Source organism: Zonotrichia leucophrys, chromosome 12, assembly GCF_028769735.1.
Source record: "Zonotrichia leucophrys gambelii isolate GWCS_2022_RI chromosome 12, RI_Zleu_2.0, whole genome shotgun sequence".
Classification (NCBI taxonomy): domain Eukaryota; kingdom Metazoa; phylum Chordata; class Aves; order Passeriformes; family Passerellidae; genus Zonotrichia; species Zonotrichia leucophrys.
The window spans coordinates 13,746,153-13,763,955 of NC_088182.1; the positions used below are offsets into that span (position 1 = coordinate 13,746,153).

Genomic DNA, 17,803 nt, shown 5'->3' on the forward strand with positions numbered 1-17,803 from the left:
TGAAATGCTCCACCTGACAGTGCATGGAATTGCAGAACAGGCATCAATTAACTAGGAAAGGAAAAACTGGAAATGTAAGATTCTAACAAATTTCTCTGAAGTAATTAAAGAGAAAGTTGATTTATAGAACATATAAAATGTCATATTTTTAATTCTGTTGAGCTATTTAAAATAATAGCTGCAGAGATATTGGAAAAAATTAATTGGGTACCATAAGTGATAGTTCTATAAAGCCAGTTAGCTGGGTTCAAATATATCTCAGATGTGTTGGTTCTGAGTCACATTTTTATTAACATGGACAACTGAGAGACTACTGGAAAAACATTCCATTTCAACTATAAAAATATACATTTTTCATCTAATTAAAGCAGATGGCCAGTGAAATCAAAAAATAGTGTGCATATGATAAGTACAGTGAGATTGCTAAATTCCCTCCAAAATGTCACACTTGCATGTTGATTAACTTCATCTCATGCTAAAGATACCACACATTTGGGAATAAAAATAAATGTCTCCTGTATGATATTGTGTAGTTAAGTGTTGTACCTTGGCAATTCAAAATTAAAATTAGTTGTATCATGAAATGCTTCTGTGCCAGCAGACTGCAAAACTGAACCAGACCACTGGTACTGAACCATGAATAAGCAGAGCTGGGACTGCAAAGCTTAATTTATCTGAAATCATTTCTGGAGAAACCCTCTGAGCAGCAGCAGCACTCTGTTCCTATGAAATGAAGTGATCTTGTGGCCTTTATGCAGCCCCTTGTGGTAAAGGTCTTCATAAACACACTGAGTTGATGAAATGCTCAAAGTACACCTCAGCCAGACAGGGTAAAAGAGATGTTTTATACTCCATGCTGGAAAGGAACTTGATGTTTGAGACTATCCAGTCTGACCTGGATCAGGGCATGGTAGAGATTTCAGTTTATTACTTGACTATTGCAATGTATTAATAAAGGAAGGCTGGTCAATTAATCATACTGAAGTGAACAGCTGAGTTTGAAATGATCTGGAACAGTGATTTTTCTCTTAATGGAATCTTTATGCTTGAAGGACAGTAGGATCAGTGGAAAAAAGTAAGAACAACTTTCTAGGAAAAGATTGCTAACATAATTAACAAAGTTTATAAACTATTGCATGTCTCAGCCCCAAAATGAAAGGGTGCCAGGCTTTTAACTAGCTAAAATGGAATAACAGTGACAGTGGAGATGAGTAACCTGGGAAAAAGACAGTGTGACTTCAAGCTCAAGGGGCTCTTGTTGGGCTATTTGTGGCACCTGTGCTGCTGTGCTGTCCTGTTCTCTGTGCTGGGGAAATCAGAGCCAGCAGAGCAATGTCATGGTGCAGTGGTTGTCATTGTGAAGTAGCATCTTTGTTTAGACATACCATCAGAATACACTGGAATTGTGCTTCAGGCCATTCAGTCTTCTGAACAGAATGTTGTATTTCAGTCCAGCTGTTTTACATAACTCCTGTGCAACCTCAAAAAAAAAAAAGGAAAATTTGAGATCACTGTTAATAGCTGTTTCTTTTCTCTTTAATTAAACACATTTTGAAATATTTTCAGCAAAATATGATATTGTTAAAACCATATTTTTCTAACAGTGTCAGTGGTGTAGGCCAGATGTATTTTTTTGGGGAAAGACTAAAGGACTGTTAGATGTAACTGTGTACATTTAACATACTTTTCAAGGAGATACATATTTAAGTTTATAGAAATTCTCTTACCTATTGTAACATCTACTGCACTAGGGCTAGGAAAGCTGTCTAGACATGTATTGCCAGTTCAGTTTTGCAGCTTCTGGTTTTTATGTTCCTTTCCCATCTTTTTGACCATTTCACTATTTCCAATTCTGTAAGTTCTGTGAGGATTTTTTCAACATGCATGATTTTCCCTCCACTTCCCTGAAGTGCCCTGTGTAGTTAGGGCTGATGGATGATGGCAGGTGCCATGTTCCTGACAGAATCCATTGCCATCCCCCTTCCTGACTACTGCTGCAGAGACTGTCCTGAGATGGCCCTAAGGAAAAGCCATACATAGCCAGGATGTTCCTCATAAATTAAATTAATTTTAAAATTCCTATGAATGGGGCACTCTTGGTATCCAAACTGTGTTTTATATGCATTTGACCTAGTTGTCTCTCCTAACTTCCTTGAATTTGTAATAGACTGTGTGAGCTGCACAGTGTTGTGTCTAGTTCTAAACTGAAATCTTCTTCTCCCTTCTTTTTAGCCATTTCAGTCAAGGCAGAAGCATCTGACTTTGGAGGAACTGTTTGGAACCTCTGTCCAAAAGGAACAGCCTGCAGCTCCATATCCCAATCCAGAGAGAATGGAGAAGCTGCAGACAGATGCATCTGCCAGAGAGCAGCACAGTTTGCTTTTGCCTTTTTCCTTTGACCAGTCACCAGTAATGCAACAATCCCTGGGGAAATGTGAAAGTCCAAGCATTAAAGCCAGTGCCAGCCAGCAGGACTGTTTGACACCTATGATAATACCTCCAGCTTCAGTTTCCCAGCCTGAGCTGAAAAACGTTCCAAGCTATTCAGTTCGTTTAAGCCCTGTTCTTAATTCAGCCTCGACAATGGAAGCTGCCCCTGCTCAGATGCTTCCTGGCCTCAAACAAAGCAACAGCATAATGCAAGTTATGCAGCAAGCTGCCAAGCCCATATCCCCACTGGTGAATCAGCCGCCAGCTGACGTGAACCACGCTCCACAGAATCTCATGGCTGGCCAAAGCCAGCTCATAGCACCCTTGACTGCAGCAAACACAGGGACTGTCTCCAATGCATCTCACACAAGTGTTGATCTTCTCCAGAAACTCAGGTTGACCCCACAGCACGACCAAACACAGCAGCAGTCTCTCGCTAAGAGTCCCTTAACACCAAACATCTCTGCCTCGGTTGGCCAACTTGCAACACCAGAAAGCTTCAAAGAATCTCACAGTAAGCCATCAGCCTTGAACAGCAAGATAATCTCTCCCCTTCAGGTATTCTGTGGGCTTTGATATCCATGAAGCTTTAGACTACGTGTATTTTTCCCTTGAAAACTGTGCTGTTATGTATTAGCTGTTTGAAGATAATGAAGGATTTCCACTGTGTGGTATTGATTGAATGGCTAAGTTAGAAATGCAGTTCCATTGGTTTTGTATCATTAGCATCTGCTCTCTAGTGGAGGAGGTTTTTCAAACTGCTGCTGGTGATGGGTGAATAAGTCCTAAAGATTTCACCTTGTGGCAGAAAAGTACTGCTCAGAGCTGGGGATCTGAGAAGGGATGGAAGGCTGCAGGCTGAGCACTGTAATGGGAGATGATGTGTGGAAGTCTACAATACAATTGACAATTTCATTTTTCTGATTATTTTGCTTTGAGTGTTTTGTACTCCTTCAATTCTGACCCACTTCTTCTGTGGGCTACCTTGAGATATGGCTTTATAGGTTTGCCATAATATTGAAAGCATAAAACATAAGTTCAGATTTTTTCTCTTTTTACAGCTTCCCATTGATTATATCAGTTTTACAAAATTGATTGAATTATATCTAAAATCTTGAAATTTGCATTTTTGTGGCTTTCTTAAAAACAGAGAATGACCTCTAGAAATTGAGCTGTGGATGGTAACCTGTAAATTTTGCTTTTTTTTCCTAACTCAGACTGTACAGCAAAACAAGGAATCAGAAGTATTTCCACAGCCGAAAACTTTGTCTAAAGCCAGTCAAGTAAGTGGATAAGTACCTGTGCTAATCAGTCTCAGGGGTTTTCTTAGGGGGAAAAACCCAGCTGATATCTCAAATAGTCACTGCCCACTGCCCACATTGAAGGAGCTGTTATGAAACAGCGCTGGAGGAAGGGGGAGTTGCTGTCAGTGCACTGCTCTTGCACAGTCACTCTTTCTGTTGGTTCTAATGCAGAAATGAAAACACATTTTTGGGGTTGCAGCCCTGCACTGAGCTTGCACCATTTGAACTGGGTTTTTTTATGTTGCAAGCAGGGAGTACTTAATGCCATCATATTGTAGGAGGGTATTTTAGCCTTGGCCCAACCTTAAGCACCCCAGAGGCTTAAAATGCTATCCTGGCCTTTGTGTGTCTCAGTTTTCTTGAGATACCTTGTATCTTATAAACTGATACAAAGCAGAAAAATTTGAAGATGGGGAAAAAAAACCCAATAATTGCTACTGCAAAATTTGTGATAGCAAATTTTAGACAGCTAAAAGCAGGTTTAAGCTTCTTAGAACTGCCTTGGATAACAGTTTGAAATAGTGTCAAGTTTAAGTTTCAGGTTATAGTTACAAAATAACTTGATAATAGTCAAGTGTTCAAGAACTGGTTTTAATTACCTTTTTGTTATGTATTCATTTTAGGACACCATCTGTATTTTATTTCTGCTTTTCCCTTATGCACCCACTCCTTTTTCAGCTATCTTGCCTCATTCTTGTCAAACTTGCTCTCCATGAAAGCAGTTTCAGTAGCATGCCCAGATCTGATTGTGAAGGCAAAAAAAATGGTCCTACTTGAAGTAAAATGCTGGTTTACCCACTGGGATGCTATAAAATAAGCTCTACAGTCTGATCATGACCCAGTTAGTAAATAATTACCTAATTCAAAGCATTTTATATGGATTTGGGAATTTTAAGAAACATGTGCATGTTGTATAGCAAACTGTCAGTTTAAGCACATTGTCTTCAGCTGAAATCCCACGCTGTGAGTCTTCACAGTTTTGACTACAAGAAAATCAAATTTCTAGTTCTGCTGTTGTTGATGTTATTTCATACACATTAACTTTAGATGGCTTTGGAGGGCTTTTTCTTCTGAAGATTGTTGGTTATCCAAGGTGAGCTCTTTCTGCTGATATGTCAAACATCTTTATGAATCACATTTAGTGTTGCTTTTCTTTGGAGTGAGATTGGCTTATTTATTTTCTTTTTTTTTCACCACATTGGTCATCCTGGAAGCCTGAGCAAGACACAGATTATCAGCCTGAGTAACAATTGCAGTTATCAGGAGATGTCAGAGTTGCTCAAAGAGGACATTTATTTGTGTCCAGCTGATGCAAATGTAATAGTCCTCTAAATGTGCAATTTATGTTTAAAAGAAAAAGTGGTGTAGGCAGTGTGGGCATTTGTGTAGTGAAATGGAGACAGACCTGTGGAATGATGAGGTGCAAAGATGGTCTTTAAAATATTTCCATCCTACATCCCCCTAAGGGAAAACAGAATGAGAATATTTCTGTGTACTCCAATGGTTTAACTATAATTCAGCAGTTTCTTTAAATATGTTTGAGATGCACTTCAAATTTGAAGTCAAGTATCTGTGGGAGACCACAGAAGTGGGGGTGCAGGAAGCAGGACTGATCTTTCTGAAAACTCCAGAGGAAAAGAATTTGCTAAACAGCTACAGGCTCCTTAGATTACTGAGGTGAAAAGCTCAACTTTTGTTGTATCTGTTCTGTAGCAACCACATGAGTAGAAAGGAGTCTGCATACAAGAATGTTCATGGCTGCTACCTTCTTCAGCTTTGAAAATGAGAAGTACTATTGGTACTAATATTAATCTTCATAGGTAGATATTTCTTGATTAAGAGCAGCTGTTCTGCAATATCTGACTGAGTACATGTGGCTGCAATTTATTTCATTTTCTTTATGCTTATCTCTCCAGCCTTTACAGCATCATTCATTCTTACTGAACCCAGTGCTTATTAATCTTCTGTTCTTTTACAGGTTGCACCTCCACAGTTTGTTGCAGCCACGACGACAGTAACACCTTCAGTGCTCTTGTCTCCAAGTGTGTTTCAGCAATCAGCTACAAAAGCTACTGAAGTGGAGAATAAAGCCAGTTCTTCTTCGCCTCTAACACTTGGAACAACAGAAATTCAGACTACACCTCCTACTGTTCTCAGTAGGTCTCAGCTTCAAGAAGCACTGATACATCTAATAAAGGTAGTGTCTATAGAGAGCTCACAGTTTCTGAGGGATGGGGTTCCAAGCACAGAAGGCAGCACTGACAGATTCTGTACCCCTGCAACTCCTTTTGCCCTGAAAGATTACAAAAGATGTTCTTTTCTTTTGGAAGGGGCAGATTACTCCACACTGAACACAGAGTTTGGCACAGCTTGCTCCTTTTGGTTGGTGTGTCCTTTCACATCCATATGAATTTGTAGAGAAGTGAGGAGTAACTTGCAGCAGTAGAAGCTGGTATGGGGTGGGAGTTGATTTTGCTGTCTTTTTAAGTGTTCCACTTCCTCAAGGAAAGATTTCCTGTTTTCAGTTCCCTAGAACCTTTCCTTATCTTTACTTTTAGTGTGTTTCTTTGAAATGGAAATTGCAAAGTTTTAGCTCTGCTATTTTTAGGGACTAAAAACTTTTATTGTATTAAATCTGATGTTGGAAGCAGCTGTGCATTGAGATGATTTTGACCTCTAATGTCATGATGAAGTTGCAATGAATGACAAACTGTTCTTTCTTAGCTCAGGGTTCTCTTGCTCACTCCATGCTGGTGTTAGTAGAGCTTATACCCAAAATGCAAGAATAACAAAAATAACAAACAGCATCTTCCCAGTGACCATGTTGTTAGGACCAAAAAGGTCATTGCCAGATCCCATCACTAGGTTGCCTGATTTGTCTGTTCCATTTTACATAACCTTTTCTTCTGCTGGTGTGTATGGGTTTTCTAATTAAGGGCTTAGACTAATCTTGGAACTGAGCTCACCTGCTAATATTCTGAGTGGTGATTTTAGAGAGCTGACAGGGATATTTGTCTCCAGCCTTTACTGAGACTGAAGAAGACTGAATGAAGACCAAAATAGGCATATCCTGCAGCATGGGAGTACTCACACAGCATTCTGGGCAGGATAACAGTTGCTGTTCAGGTCTTGTCAAGAGAGTATTACACTCTCAAGCTAACTGATGACATACCAGTTTTGTAACTTGTCATTTGAAGGAATTAGACTCGAGAAATATCTGTAAATATTGTCCACAGATGAAACCAATTCACTTCCCAGTCATGCTTTGACTTGGGAATTCTTGTAGAGCTCGCTGCAGTCGCATTCAGGCTGCTCTGCCCGACAAACAGCATCACACCTGACACTCAGGCTTGATTTGGGAGCCTGTACCCAGAATGGGATTCTCTGTGCCTGAGTGTGTGGTTTGGGCTCTGGAGGGAAGCTCAGTGTGGCCAGGCTGACACAGTGACCCTGTCTGTCTGTCTGGGCATCCAGAGTGCCTGGTGGTGCCTTCAGCTGCTGCCCAGCTTCATGGTTCACAGCCTGTGTGTGTTCCAAAAGCACCTTCTGTGCAGGCACACAGCTCCTTCAAACCTTATCACAACTAAAGTGACAGCAAATTCAACTTTTTTTGGCATTTTTTCACTAATGTTTCTAATGTGTTTCTATTTTTCCTGCAGAATGATTCCCGTTTTCTCAGCACTATCCATGAAGTCTACTTGCAAGTCCTCACCAAGAGTACAGACAACATTAAGCTATAATTGAAGCTGAATCTACTTAAAATATGTTCATTTTAGAAACAATTATGCCTCATCTATAAAACTAATATTTTTGTAAAAGAATATTTAGTTTTCAATGTCTTGAATTTGAACCTGTTAGGAACTATTATTCCTTAAATACTTATGAAAGTAATGTTCTCAGAATGATCTAGGTTTTCACTGTGATCATCACCAGCAAACCTTTTTTTTATTGGGGAGGGGACTTAAGTTGCATTTGAGCTCTCATTAGCATTAAGTGAATGTGCAAATGTTTGCTCTGGCTCTCATTCCTGACTGTATTCATTGTTCAAGGATTACAGACTCAAAACTATTTCAACCAGCAAATGCACAGTATAATACACTACAGCACACCAGAACCAAATTCAGTTGTGGGAACCTCGCTTGAAGGACTAAGGAAAATGAGAGCAAAATGCCTTGTGATGAAGCTGGTAGGTGTGGGGAGGGAAAGGGTCTGGAAGCCAGGCCACTGGAGCTAAATCTTTAACAAAAGGTCTAAAAATGTGATTGGCTCAATACACTGGCAGTCTCTAGCTAATGCATGTAAATTCATCCTTTCAATATTTCATTAATCTTGTTTGTTTCTGTGTTACTGACATAAAACACCCAAGTGGGTAAGGCCATTTTCTCTAAAGAGGCAAAATTTGAAATATGCAAAATCCTCAGTGATTGTACTTTTTTTTTAAACAACAAAGGAGTTGCATGTTGAAGTTCTCATTTTAAATTTATAGTTAGGAGACCACCACTGGAAGACTCTCTTCCTGTTCATGAGTGTTTGATAAAATTTAAACATTTTGTTTCCTTTTAGCTTAAGGATGGACCACACCATAGTTGGCTTTCACTCCTCAGTTGTGTTGGAACTGCAGTGTTAAAAACTATGCAGATGGGAAACAAATGCATGCTTTTCTTCTGTTGCCCTCTCCCCAAATAATTAGTGTAAACTTCATAGTCTGAAGTTAATCTAATTAAAATGTTACTGCTTTGTATATGTGATTTAGTAAGTCACTATTCACTAAGAATTGAACTGGGTACTTTTCCCAAATCAGAAAAATTTTAATTATACCTTCTTATGCTGCTGTGTTGGTTTACCCATGGGTTATATTTATTTCTTAAAGGCATGCAAAGGTAATTAATCTGAGTTCAGGTCCCAACATTTTCCAGCAATAGTAGTTTAGTTTTTCAGTAGAAAAGTGTTGGGTTATTAAGTAAAAAGATAATCTGTAGTGAGTTGTGATGCACTGCTTCATTCTTTTCCCTCAAGCACTATTGAAATATGAAGAAAAATATTGTTTGGCTCCTTACAACATATATGTAAGTATAGATCTCCTAAGGATTAGTTCATGTTGACATAGTCAAGGTGCATGGCCATTTCATTGGAAACTAGTAATTGAGCTTTAATTGTGACTTGTTCACAAATCAGGATGTTTTAGATACAACAAATATTTACAAACATTTAAATATTTTTATGTATTTGAACTATTTTAGGTTTTTTTCTTAGCTTTTTAGTGGAAAATATATTTTATTTAGCACTACCTGCCTTCTGAAAAGCTCTTCTCAGCCTTTGAGTTCAGTGTTTCCAATTAATATATTGTTAGAAAAATGTTCAAGATTCAGGGAAAGATGCTTATGTGCATTCATCAAGAAATACATTGGATTTAATGGTAGCATCTAAATTCAGCAATACAAACTCAGATTTCTTAAGGAAGATAGGAACTTCTTCCATAAATTCTGGAGTTTGAATACTGTGTATGCACATAAACAGTGAGATTCAAGTTAGATTGAAGGTCTAAACTGATTTTATGTTGGGCTTTTTTAGGAAAAGTTTCACTGAATGGGAAACCAGGGAGCAGTTCCTCTGAACAAAAACGGACAGTCTAAGCCAAATAGAGGGTTGCTCTTACCTAGATTTAGCAAAGATGGAGTCTGTAACTTCTCACTTCTCATGGACAGCTTCTGGTTTCTTCAATGAAAGATTTGATAAAGGTTTGGAAGAACAGAAGTGTTGGAAGCTGATAGCACACGTTGGTACTGTTTGCTAAATCCAGTCATATCCAAAGATCTGTACAAGTGATAGGAAGGAGTTGGATTTTGAGTTCTTCAGCCATATACAAAAGTAATAATACTTTCAATATCCTTAACTTGTGAGGGTTCCTGTGCAGCTGGAAACGAGCAGTTGGCAGATCCTTACTTCACTTTGGTTTTGTAGTGTCCTTGTAGCAGCAGGTTGATGGTTTATTTCCCTGCCCAAACTTTCCAAAGGGTTGGAACTGTAGTGTCCACAGCAAACTTTCCACCTTGAACTTTCCAGCACGTGTTTGTTCCAGCCTCTGCATGGGGCCAGCAGACACAGGAACCCCCCAGGGCAGAGGTGTGCCAAGTGCCAGGGAGTGGCTCAAACAGATAAACTCCTTTCATTAAAAGCTCATTGTAAAACACAAGCTCAATTACAGTGTAAAAGCTGATTTTTTTTTATGTAATCGCTATCTTTAAAAACTTTTTTCCCTAATTGTTTTAAATTTTTGTGTAAGTTTGAAATGACCAGCTTGTTGAAGTGCTTGATTTGTGTTTTCTGCATGTAGGGATAACCAGTGTGTAGCAAGTTACCTTGGGGCATCACAAAAAATGATTGTGACCATTTCAAAGTTGCTGGTTTTTTTTGATTGCTGGCTTAATGGGGATTTTATCTATTCTTTCTGGGAATCAAAATATTATTAGTTCAGACTGCACTCCTCAAATTATTACCTAAGCATGTTTTTTGTGGCTCATATTAAGTTACTTTAGGTTTGAGTTTGGATTTTTACTTTTTCCCTAATCAAAGACAGTTTTAAAACCTACAACTGCTGAATTGTTCAGGAAAATCAAAATTCTCAGTTTTGTAGTTAGACTGTATCTGTTGTTATTTAACAATGCAAAGTTTATATGAAAGGTGCCTAACAGTTATTAACTTTAGAAGGAGAATATCTTTCCAAATTAAACAAGACTTGCAGAATGAGTGATAAAAAAAATTCAAGTAATTCATCCTGATTTAATATAAAATGTGTAATTCTGTGTATAAGTACTCAATATTTAAACACTTGCTGCTGGATGTATCATTTTTGCTTGCATTTCTAATGGCTTCATTTTGATTTATTTCTGAAATCCATTATGCCATGTGTAGTCACTGATAAAATTTCTGCAGTGCTTTGGAAAGCAAACTTTAATTTGGGACTTCTTGATTTTTAAAAGTATTTTAAGAGAATCAGCCACCTTTTTGCCAGGTATTTGGGTTGCTTGTACAGCATATCTTAACAAGAGGAATGTGTGCAATATGTATCACCTCATGTTTGTCTGGCAATGTTACTAAAATGTTAAGATGCAATATCTTCCTTTCACTTCAAGTTGGAAAAATTGCAGTATCTCTGATTTGGTGGTGTATTTATTTTTATCTATTCAGTGTATGGGCATATGGTTAGTTAGGTTCTTTTATGTGCATTATGTGCTTTTAGTAATTTCTGAGTTTTATCACTTCTGCATATGCACCAGTTGTAGCCATTTGCATGTTCTTTCAATATGAAGACCATGGGGAAGGGGGGGCTTCAAGGAAAGATTTCTGGAAACCTGAATAATTGTAAGTCAAAAAATGTAGATACTGCATCATTAACGTTTTTGGTATGGTGTGGGTTTTATAGCACCTATGTATGTTTGCAGTTATTAAGTTATTGCATAAATGTTTAAGAATGAGCATTTTTTTCATCCAAAATTTTGTATGTTTGCAAATATATTTTTGTAATAAAACTTCAAAACAAATGTTTCAGCACCTCCTAAAATCTTGTGATGTTTCTTTTTATTTCTAGAACTCTATTAGCCTACTGGAAGGTTCAGTTTTTAGTTAGGATTAATATTTTCCAGAGGAAAAAACTCAAATTCCTTTACTTCATTCGGGGAGTGGAGCCAAATTGTATTTGTCCACATAGAAAATGCAACCTGACTTCTTGAAGGGCAGTGGGGAGGGAACAGCTTCTGCAAGGCCCTGTGCTGCTGTCAGCAGCCTTGTGTTCTGAATTTGATAAACAGATGTTTCCTCTCACATTCAGAATGCAGCTGCACTTTCACTGGTTTGTAAGTACAGCTCTGTGTTTGGTGCCTTTCTCTGGCACTTTTTTATGGTATCCCCTTTCATCCTTCTAGACATGGCATTTGATTCTCAGTCCAGTGTTGGTCTTTGATCCAAGACATTGGAAATTGCAGTTGTCCTCCTACCATATCTTATCAATATCATGCAACTGGTTGATCCAAGTTTCACCAAGTAAAATAGGGAAGAAAAACATAGAAGTTCATCTTGAAATTAAATAAAACCTTAGGCCTAAATCTTAGATAATTCCAATTCTAACTACCCATAGGAGCTGGTGCTTGCAGGGCAGGTCAAATGCCAGGGAGGCCAGTGAAGAACAGCATTTGTTGCCCTGCTGGTTCATTTGGGACTGATTCCTGTACTATGTCCAGAAGCAGATTCTTCTGATAGAAGACTGCCTACAAAACAGGTACAAAGTCATGGATTTACTGCACTATAAGTGGGAAAAAAAGTGGAAAACTGCTTAGAATCAAACTTTAAATTCTGGAACTAGATCTAGATTCCATATTAGGTGTGTTGCCTGTCTGGTTCAATATCAAGAATATTTTTTCATTCTCAGTGCCATTAATCTGTTTGTCTTGTCTGGTGCAGGTATTCCTCTTCACTGATACTCACAGGAAGTGCTGTCCTTTGGTTTGGGAATAAAGGAATAATTTGAATTTCTCTGTATAGCTCCAGCTAAACCAGGCACTGTACACTTGATCCTGGTGCTCTACAGTCATGTTTTTTTAAAGTGTATGACAGAATGAAGCCAATCCCTACTACAATGGTGATATGTACTGGATAGGATCAGGGAATAGGCATTAGGCTTCCTAAAGTTCATTGTCTAAAATCCAAATTTCATTTACAGGCTTGCAGAATGAAATAACAAGTTGTGGCTCACGTTCATGGGCCAAATTAATTGAAGTTGGTGGACTCATGTTTGGTAAGGGTTCAGCTACACTTCCTTCTCACTACAGAAGGTAATATCAGTTGGGTTTTTTTTGATTGGTTTGTTTGTTTGTTAATAGGATGCCTTCAGGTTACTAAATAGTCTTTATTATGACTGAGGTAAATTTCAGTTTAATTTTCTAACCAAAATATTAGAAAGTATAAGGCATGTTATTGAAAGATATTTCCAGTGCCCAGTAGTGGAATTTTTTCACTTATCTTCACACAACTTCAGGTGTGAATCAGCTTTTTTCTATCTTCTAGATTTTGATTGGGGGATTTATTTTTTGATCTGACCTACTAATTTAGGAGAATTAAACTCCTGTGATAGACCTGTAACTTAAAATACAGCCATGTAAAAACTCATCGTTGTCAGTTATGCAACAATTTTTTCATAAGACACTCCTTATCAGGCTCAAAAAGCATTGAGAAAAGAGGGCAGTGAAAAGAGATTTTTATCAATTGCTGCATTCTTGAAAGAGTACTGGCAATAAAAAGAGGGGAAAACAATTGAATAGAAGATTGCTGAGAAGAAAACAAGGGAAGGAATAGCAAAAGCATCCATGTAAATATGAAAGGGGATATTGTGGAGAGAGAAGTATGGCCTGTGAAGGTATTTCCTGAAGCACAGAGGAATTTAAGTTACAGTTTTGCTTCTGTACTGCTGCTTGTCTTCAGGTATTCTCCAAGCTCCACTGCAGATTGCCTGTGAGAATTCAGAGTATTTCAGGGTGTATGCAGAAAATGACTGGGTAGGCATGATTTCCTTGCTCTAATTCTTCAGGTCTGCTGTGGAGTTTTTAACCTCTGGTAATGAGGCAGCACAGTGGAGCTGACTGATCACAGCAGTACCTCATTTTTTGCTTTGTGGCCTCCCATTACAGTTTAAAATCTGTTACACAGAACAAGGCTGCTCATACCTCATTGCCTTATGTCTTTCATTTTAAACAGATCTTTAAAAATATTTCTACCAGAATCCATTCTTTAAAATTCAAGCAGTTCATTTTTACAAAATCAACCTTGGGAAATAAAACCACAAAATAATTAGATTTTTATGCTGGCTGAAATGAAAGTACTTGCCCTTAGGCCTTTCTTGGAAACACGCAGGGATGTGATGTAAATGCACAAGTTTTACTTCTTTTCTCCTCATAAATAAGTTATGAAGCTTTTAAGAGCATCTACAGAGCAAAGATCACCCAGCCTGGCTCCTGTAAACAAAACTATGTTGGTCTTAATTTAGACAGCATATGACTTGCACATCCTGCTCATACTTGTTGTGGTTTGGAAGAGGGATCAGAGAGGTTTAGCAGGTTATCCAGCGTTCTCATGGAGGTCTGAGATGTGTGGGAGATGCTGAGTGCATTCTCTGTGTTCTGAGCATCAAACAAATTCACTTCTGTCCTCTGGGGACACAGCTCTCCCATGTAACAGCCCTGCTGCAAAGGAAGCTTCTGTCATCTTAACCTGCCCACAGGAGTTGAGGTACAGGAGTGCAGCTGAGGGCTGGATGTGTGCAGAGGCTGTGGTGGTTCACAGCAAGCCCTGCTCCTGATGGGAGGCACAGGGTGCCCATTATAAAATGAGAGCTCTGCTTTTCAATGGTTTAGTAGGAAAATCCTGCCACAACAGAAGCTTTTACAGAAGACCCAAAGGTTTGGTTAGAAACATTTGCAGTATTTTAATAAGGGTTTGGAAATAAATTAATATTCTTCAGATATGAAGACAGCTGTCTGAGGGAAACTGCTAACATAACAGACATGTGAAAGTAATGTAGACTCATAGTCTGTAGTGCCTGAGCCTGTGATGTAGCTTTATCTGTAACATCATTTTAGATAAAAAAGCCTGATCTTATTACTGCTCCTATACCTGTTTTCATGCAGTACATATAATTTCTTACAATTACTGGTGATGTGCTGCACAGACATCAGAGAGGTTTTTTCTTTTTCCTTAAATTCATTAGCAGCTAAATAATGTTATTACTGGAGATGAGCTGAACAATCTGTTCCATGTCTAACTGAAGTCACTGTTTTTGCATGTGGAAGGATGTGCTGGTGGCACATAATGAGAGAATGCTCTGGCATCAATCCACTTCATCAATTCTTGAATGATTTCCTTCTCCAAGGGCTTCTAATGCAGCTGTTCTTTCAAAGGAATAGTCAAACCCTGTTGTGCTGCAGAGGTCAGGCTGAAGAGGATTTTTTCACTTTCTCTCCTATGCATTCAGCACAAATAAATCCTGCTTTATTTGGTCATTACAGCTCTCTTACACCTTCTTTCTAAATGTGCACATCCTATGAAAGCATTGCTGTTTGGGAGATTTCAATTCACAAGAGTTATCACCAATAACTTCATCCTTTCAATTTTGTCACATTCAGTTAATTGAGTACAGATATTCATTTAAACAAAGACTAAAGAAATTAATAACTTCTGAGCTTGTTTGAAGAGTGTCATAGAACTTGAGTCAAGAATTAAATAGAAAAGCAAGCATGGTGAAGTAACTGTGGAACATCTCTCTATTCAGTTGGCCCTTCAAGCACAGATGCAGGCAAAGGCCTCAAACTCCTACTACATGAGTACTTCATATTAACATAATTTGAAGAAATTGCAGCAAGTGAAAAGTCAGATTATAAATTTATATAGTTTTGTAAATAATATCTTTAACTGATCATACTAAACCAATCCAAATACCCCAAAATACTGCAATATTAGTATTGCAAATTTTGATATAAATACTGTAATTTTCTTGCACTGCTAGTGGAAATACTTCCCTAAGTATCATCAAAAACAGCCCAAACCTAATCACTGTGAGTTCCTTTTAACTGTGTGAGACAAAAAATGCTTTGGTTTTTCTCTGGCAGGCTAAAGGGTAGATAGACATAAAAAAGTCTCACTGTGTAAAAGTTGTCTTGAGTTATTTGGTTTAATCTAAACATTTTTCATGTATAATAAAACTGTCATAATATTTTGGAAACTTTGCAATTTTTGGGTTGGGTTTGGTTTTTCTAGTAAATGACATTTCTATTTAGAGGCAATATAAAAAGAACTATGGTTTGAAATTGTTTTTATTCAACATTTGCCTGCTTGTGACTCAAAAATGGTCTGTTCTTTTATGAAGATTTCCATACACATTTTTGGTTTTGCAGACAATTTTTTCAGGTGAGGAGAAAGTTTTAGCTGAACTATGAATCTGTTCTGTTTGTATGTATCATGTCCTTGTATCTTGCTGTTACAGACTTCAGATGTGGATGGATTTCCCTTCTGGATGTTTCTGCATCAGGTGCTGCACAAGAACCCTGCATTTTCCAGGTTGCTGGTTATAGCTGTTTGTAGTCTGTGTAGCACAAACTGCTGTTCTATGGCAACTAAAGGATGTTGAGAGTGTTTTTCATGCTCCAATGGGAACTGCAGAGCTGATCATTATTTCACAGCCTGCTGAATATTCTTTTCACAGGGTGTTTACTTGAGGGTTCGCTTGTGCTTATCTAAAACCACTTGCAATCACTGATGAAGGAATAGAATTTATTTTGAGTCAGATGTGACAGTAAGGACTGAGTCTCTGGAAAATTTGCAGCACCAGATTTGGTCTGACAATGTACTGCATTCCCATCCATCAGGCTACAACAACTGGAATTCCACCACAATTCCACAATGAGTGGAATTCCACTTCTCTTTTAAGCTACTCAGCAAAGGACATTAAACCCTGTGCACTACATGGAGGTGCTCAGGACTAGCAAGGTGACAGTCCAGGACAGCAGTGACTGGCAATTCCAGTTCAGTCTGGAACCCATACACTGCTCAAACTGCAATTGCACAGCCTGTTGGTCTCCTCCCACATCTCCAAGCGTTTTCTTTACTCACTACTGTTTGGATTCTGTAGTGATGAGCTCTTACTAGACTTGGATTTGGCAATCTTTTGAGAACAGTTTTTAAGGCAAAATTGGGCACATAGCCCCATGGTAGCAACTGGCCTGAATTCTAGCAGTGCTGAGTGCCTGCAGCTCCTGCTCTGGTAAACAGGGTTGCATGTACTTATGTCAGCAATGCATTTTTGCAGTATCTCAGCAAATGTCAGTCATAGCTGAGCTTTCATGCTTCTGCTGCACATAATGCCCTGATGCTGAAATGTGGATGAAGGGATGGAAAAATCCAGTTATCCTGTGTATGTATTTAATAAGCTGTCTAGTCTAGTAGTTCATTCTGAAGCTAACGAGATGTGATTGTATGTTCTGAAGCAAGGCTGCTTGTCCATACATTTGCATCCTTGGTTTAATCACATTGTACGTGGTTCCAGAGGCAAGGCTGAGGAATGTGGAAGAAACATTGCCTGCTGTATGCAATGTATACCATGACTGCAGCTGTTGCTTTACAGTCCATCACACTTGGCCACAGGTGCAGAAATAACACGGCTCTTCAGTAGATCAAAGAGGAGGCACTGACACAAGGTGGAATTTCATCCTGTGAATGCTTCAGCTGCTGTTTTAACAGCACAATACCACAATAAGCACTCGGTGATGCAGCACAAGGATTCAGGGAACTGAGGGGGAGTTGTGGGCAGTGATCTCCCAATGACATTGTCTAAGCTAAGTCTATCTTTAAGTCATTTTACCATTCAGATAACAATGGAGGAAACAAAAGAAGTGAGCTGTAGTAATACTGGACTGATTCAGATCATCCCCCCTATTTTCTTACAGGAGGGGAACAGCACTGTATGTCCAGCCAGAGAAGGCACTTGCTAAGATTGCTGTTGCCAGCACACTTGGGACAGTTTGTGAGGGAGCCATACAAGGCAATTCAAGAGCACATCATCACTGTGATCACAGAGACTCAACCACAGGCCTTACCCTTCAGGCAAAGAATGGAATCAGCCTGGGCCAACAAAGGCAAAAGCAAGGCTGTGATCTGTTGTCATCTTATTGCAAAAGTTCCACACCTCCTCAGTGATTTCTCATGGCCAGCTCCTCACAGCACCAACTCTTTTCTTCTTCACAGCACAGCCAACAAACTCCAACCCTGTCCTCACCCAGCTCACTCCAACCCTTTTGTAGCACTCATCTTCTCATTGGACACAGCTGTGGCCCATTAAGGGCAGGCCTGTTCCTAATCTTTGGTGATTTGTACAGCTGCAGCTCCTCAGGTGTGACACTACCTTCTGCACTATCTTTATTTTCTTACATTCTATCCCTCCACAATGATCTGGCCAGTTTATATTTTAAAAAATTGTGAGAGAAAACAAAGGGCATTGGCAAAGGAGTGGGGAGTCCCTGAACTCCACA

At 38.8% G+C, this 17,803-nt stretch overlaps 1 protein-coding gene across 3 annotated transcripts in view; it reads left to right on the forward strand.

Moving 5' to 3' along the window:
* The window catches only part of DCP1A (decapping mRNA 1A), a 31,412-nt gene extending 20,137 nt beyond the window's left edge, over positions 1–11,275 (forward strand). For 2 of the 3 annotated variants that reach the window (XM_064724063.1, XM_064724065.1), the window contains exons 7-10: positions 2,233–2,988; positions 3,648–3,713; positions 5,713–5,931; positions 7,394–11,275. In XM_064724063.1, coding sequence (XP_064580133.1) covers positions 2,233–2,988; positions 3,648–3,713; positions 5,713–5,931; positions 7,394–7,474 — 1,122 coding nt within the window. In that variant the 3' untranslated portion in view covers positions 7,475–11,275. The remainder of the gene's footprint in view (positions 1–2,232; positions 2,989–3,647; positions 3,714–5,712; positions 5,932–7,393) is intronic. The other variant, XM_064724064.1, reaches the window with a different exon arrangement.
* The last annotated feature ends 6,528 nt before the right edge of the window (positions 11,276–17,803 follow it).